The sequence below is a fragment of the Triticum urartu genome, chromosome 7, assembly GCF_003073215.2.
Source record: "Triticum urartu cultivar G1812 chromosome 7, Tu2.1, whole genome shotgun sequence".
In the NCBI taxonomy this organism is placed as follows: domain Eukaryota; kingdom Viridiplantae; phylum Streptophyta; class Magnoliopsida; order Poales; family Poaceae; genus Triticum; species Triticum urartu.
In genome coordinates this window covers 548,619,701-548,625,223 of record NC_053028.1, presented here as the reverse complement: position 1 = coordinate 548,625,223, position 5,523 = coordinate 548,619,701, and the positions used below count along the sequence as shown (strand labels likewise).

Sequence of the window (5,523 nt, the reverse complement as noted above, 5' to 3'; positions counted from 1 at the left end):
TAAAGAATCATTTCGGTTGTATATTCCTTCTGCAGGTCGATCTATCTTACAGGTCTTGAGGAACTTTTTCACTCTAACAGATGTTACAGCATTCCCCTGACCAAGTTTTGCCCCCATTGAAAAAACTAGGAACAGAATCGGAACTATCCTCTTTGTGGCCTCCATGGATAAATGGGTAAACGAAAGAACATGTGTTCGGGTTCACATCACGATGCGGAGAACGGCGAGTCCAACGGCTGATATCGAAACGATGGTACCTATGCAGTATTTGATGACATCATACTTTGCTGCCTCCAGCTGGGCCTTCAGTGAATGAATTTCCTGCAGAAACAGAAGGATCCAGTTATGTCTATGATAAAGTGGTGATGCCAAAGGCCCACACATGCAGGCACTTTTGCTCACCTTGTCAAGCTTTGTGGTGAGATCTGTGGTTTCTTCATTCTGCTTGGCGAGCTCATCACGTATGCGCCTGGAGCAATCATGTTTTAATCATATAACACCGACAAAACAATCTTAATAATTGTGACAGAAACATGACAAAGACAGAGCAACCACTGGAATTGTCATGGAAGTAAATAAGTAATGCCCAGTGTAAGCACTAATAGATGAAACTACTTTGTTTCATTTTCAAAAGGTCAATGGGGGTCAAGGGGAAGAAGAATTAAGGTTCCCACTTGCTGCTAGCCTGGCCTGTTCTAGAAAAAAGTTCGTTCTCCGACTCCCATAACTCATTTATGCTTCAAAAATCAACTAGAATGTAATTAAAGTCTTAATATACCATTAATCATTTATGCTTTAAAAATCAACTAGAATGTAATTAAAGTCTTAATATACCATTAAGTATTAAAAAGTGGCACTGGAATTCTTAAGATTATAAATATAAACCTAGACACTTAATGGTGTATTAAGACAAGAGTTAATATGCTACTTGCATCCTGACCATCCAAGAATTTTGTCAAGAGAAATTATGAGCAGCCCGACCAAAAAGTAAAAGGTGAAAGTTCATACAACAAACCGAATTTAACCTTAAACACTCTAGGTTGGACCTAAAACTTGAACACTGACTGACAATGTTTTGTTACGCATAGAAGTGATCAATAATTGCATAGAATGATAGAACAGACAAGCAGTCCAAATTAAAGGGCACAAGGCCACAGACAGACTCAAAGACGATGGCCACGTATACATCAGACAATCTTAGAAGTGAGAAGTTTAACAATTCCTCAATTATTTATTCTTACATAAATTCAAATAAAGTATACTTTCTGATGCTTCAATAGTCAGCGAGAGCTGTTACATAGATGTGTCTTGGTCAGATAAGACAAACAAAACAATCTTAATTATTGTGGCGGAAATGTGATAAAGACAGACCAACACTGGAATTGTCATTTTTAAATAAGTAATGCCCAGTGTATAAACACTAATAGATGAAACTACTTTGTTTCATTTTCGAAAGGTCAATGGGGGCTAAGGGGGAGAAGAATTAAGGTTCCACTTGCTGCTAGCCTGCACTATTTGGAACTATTCTACAAAAAGTTCATTCTCCCATAACTCATTAATACTTCAGAAATCAACTATAAATGTAATTAAAAACTTAAAATGCCATTAAGGGTTAAAGGGTGGCAGTGGAATTCTCAAGATAGCAATATAAATCTAGACAGTCCGGTTAATCAATGTCATGACTCAACATGTGCAGTAAGATCAGCAAGGCAAGAGTTAATGATCATGTATGCTACATGCATCCTGACCATCGGAGAATTTTGCTAAGAGAAATTATGAGGAAACCGACCAAAAGTAAAAGGTGAAAGTTCAATACAGCAAACCGAATTTTATCTTAAACACTCTGTAGGTTGGTCCCAAAACTTAATAGTTAAGACACTGAATGGCAATGTCTTGTTACACACCGAAGTGATTAATAATTGCATAGAACAGATAAGCAGTCCAAATTAAAGGCCACGAGGCCAAAAGCTCAAAGATGCTGGACACAGACATCAGATGGTCTTAGAAGTGAGAAGTTTGACCATTCTTTGATTATTTATTCTAAACTATGATTTCTGATGCTTAAATAGTTAGCAAGACTGTTAGCCAATTGCAAGGATAGTGCGTGCAGCATATAAAAAAATAGATATGTAATCTTACCCTCTTTCAAGGTTCAGATCCAACCGCTGCCCTGCAGTGACCTTGTCAATCTCATACCTGTTTCACACAAAATAACCATTAGGTTGAGTATGCAATTTAAAATTTGTGGTATAAACAGCTCATGAATGCAGAAGTTCATACTCACTTCAGTTCACTCCTCATCTTATCAATGTCTCCACGGAGTTTTTCAGTCTCCCGCTGTAACAAAGAGAAATGGTTTTCCTGCATACAGAAACTTCCCACTCATGAGCTTATTTAGTAAAAAATAAGAACACAAGTTCTGACTAACATGGACAATTGTAAGTCACATGTTGTAGTAATTATTAAACATATTTTTGCTCCAACCAAACTCCATATAGAGAAATAAGTGCATGAGAAAGGTTCAACAAAACAGAAGTTACAAATACCAATAGATTGAAAAAGGAGTTTATGACCTGCAATCAATGCAAATATGGCCCACACAGAATGTGTTGCATTGGCACCAGTGATCTTTAATTAGCCTTTTCGTCAAGTCTTTTTGGCATGTACACATGTTTCTACAATGCTGAGCATTTCCATTGCAAGCACCAGTGATCTTTAATTAGCCTTTTGGTCAAGTCTTTTTGGCATGTACACATGTTTCTACAATGCTGAGCATTTCCATTGCAAGCATTGTGCAAAGCAAAACAAAACTGAAAGTCAATAAGCCACACAGCAGTAACATCCAGACAGCACTTTTAGTTTATTCGCTGAATAAGCTATTTTTTTCTTCTTTCCTTTGAAATCTACTGATCAACATATCCAACACCGTCGAGTGAGCACGAAAACATCTCTAAGGAGTGACTTATTAGTAGAATGAGAGTTCATGAGTTCAGTGGAGAGTCTCAGTTCTGCCCCGCAACATTGGTTAATTAGCTGAACAAGAGTTCATTGCCATGGAAATATTAATCACTAATCATCATACTTTCAAGAATCAAGAACACTAAAGATTGGAAATAGTATACATTTGCGTACTAAATGGCAGAAATGCAGGTTGCTAAACTTTGGCTAAAGGATAAAGATCAAAATAATCCTTTCAAATCTACGGATCAACAAATCCAAAGCTGTGGGGTGAGTACGAAAATATTTCTAAAGAGTGACTTATTAGAGGAATGGAGAGTCTCAGTTCTGTCTCCGCAATATTGGTTAATTAGCTGAATGAGAGTTCATTGCCATGGAAATACTAATCACTAATCAGCGTACATTTTCCAGAATCAAGAACACTACATATTATAAATACTGTACATTTGAATACCAAATGGCAGAAATGCAAGTTAATAAACTTTGGCTAAAGAATAAAGATAAAACAATCCTTATATTGTGTTGAAGATTGTTTAGAGATTTGGTAGCATTTGCAGGTTCAAACAAAACTTTATCAGAAAAAACAAACATCAATGTGAACCAAATTATCCTTTAGGTGAAACAACAGGATAGAACATGTGAATACATGTACTCCATGGTAAGAGCTAGAAAAACCTACTAATCTCACTTCTACAAGGTGAGATGTTAATGAAAAAACAAATTATGGCAGACTATGTAAGAGATAACATTAATTAAACAAGAAAAATAAAATGTACATGTGAAGGACACGAAACAAGCCAATACTGTCAGATTAGACGCTTCTACAACACGGGGAGTCCAAAACAGTAAAGTGCCAACAACAGTAACCTAATAGGTCTATTAAGATCAAATAGCACAGAATGATTGGGCATTGGAGCAAACGGTGACCCCAAACCCTAATTACTACCTCCGTTCGGAATTAACTGTCACTGAAATGAGTGTATCTAGACGGGTTTCAGTGTGTAGACTCACTCATTTCAGCGACAGTTAATTCCGAACGGAGGAAGTACATGCCAACTATTTGCACAAACCAATCGTTATAAGCCAAATGAGGGCTACTTCTTCCAATTACCAACATACAATCACGAAATGAAGTAATGCAGGATAACCCAGAGAGAACAATGCTAAGTAGAACTTGTACAAGCTAATGATGAAGTCCTAATTACATACGAACCAAGCTATTTGCACAAACAAAACGCTTATAAGCCAAATGGGGGCTACATCTTGAAGGTACCAACAGAAAATCACAAAATGGAGTAATGCAGAATAACCAAGTGAGAAACAATGGCAAGTAGAAACTGTAGAAGCTATATGATGAAGTTCAACAGAAGGGCAACAACAGCCATAAGAACAACAGCTTCTACAAACGTCAGTGGTCATCAAATTCACATCGAACAAACAGTTTGGTTCCAAGCATACCTGCGAGCTCTGCACTTGCGACTTGAACTTGGAGATATTGGCCTCCTGCAGCATCTCACTCTGCACACGGCAAATCAAAAGCAGGAAACAGATGAGTAAGCTGTCCATCCCCACCAGAAATACAGTCAGAAGGTGACTGGCGTTACCTTCTGCATCTCGGCCTTGGAGACGAAGGACTCGGAGATGCTCTCGAGGCTGTCGTTGAGGACCTCCGTGATGGCGGACGTGATGGCCTCCGCCTGCTTGGTCGGGACGCCCTGCGACTCCAGCTTCCTCACCTGCGAACCAACGCGATGACCCACGCGCGCACGCGATCTCAGCATTGCATTTCGTCGAGCACCTCGGGGGCGCCAATTCCCACAAACAGCGGCCATTCCGTAGGCGGATGGCAGTAGTAAGCGTGGCAGGTGAAGTAGGTTACCAGGGCGAGGGTGTCGACGAGGAAGGCGCGGCGGCCGTTGGTCTTGACGAGCTGCGAGATGCTGCGGGCGGCGGCGGGGCCGGCCCACCGCGTCGGCCACTGGTGGTGATGGTTGTGCAGGAGCAGGCCGCGCCTGCACGCCGCGGCGGCCGCTGCGGCCATCTCCTCCCCCCCGCGCGAGGCGTCGACCGGAGGAGACGGGGGCGCGTGGGCGGAGGAGGCGGACGGGGAGGGGGGCGGGCGGGGCGCGGGGTCGGTGCGGGGCGGTCGGGCCGGGCTATAAGCGGGCGGGCGGTGCCGGATTCGGGCGGCTCAGCTTGGTTTGAGGGAGGGTGGCGGTGGTGGGGTTGGAGGCGGGGGCGGTGCTAATTTGGGAAAGGTGGGGAAGGGAGACGGTGGGAGGCGGAGGAGGTCGGGAGGATGGCAAGGCGTGGAGAAGAAGAAGACGCCGAGGACCCAGGGGGGAAAGCGGAAGAGGAGAACGTGTTTGGGAAGAAAACTAGCAACCGCTTCCGTGCTTCGTGTTTGTTCCCCCTTCACGTTTGTTGGTTTCGTGAAACAGCCCTCGGTTCTACGCGTGGTGCGGTGCAGCTGCTATTCTTTCTCTTTCGTGGGTTTTTTTGCAAATGTTTCGCAAGTCCTAGACGTGACGCAGAATATTGTTGAACAACCGGAATCTGAAACAG

At 42.2% G+C, this 5,523-nt stretch overlaps 1 protein-coding gene across 1 annotated transcript; it reads right to left on the bottom strand.

Annotated features, from left to right (window-relative positions):
• Positions 1-5,289, bottom strand: LOC125521194 (protein FMP32, mitochondrial-like). The gene is made up of 7 exons (XM_048686252.1): positions 4,838-5,289; positions 4,563-4,694; positions 4,417-4,476; positions 2,285-2,361; positions 2,140-2,196; positions 403-469; positions 1-321 (listed from the first exon to the last, which is right to left on the bottom strand). The coding sequence occupies exons 1-7, from the start codon at positions 4,997-4,999 to the stop codon at positions 202-204; spliced, it is 675 nt and encodes a 224-aa protein (XP_048542209.1). The 5' UTR covers positions 5,000-5,289; the 3' UTR covers positions 1-201.
• Between the last annotated feature and the right edge of the window lie 234 nt (positions 5,290-5,523).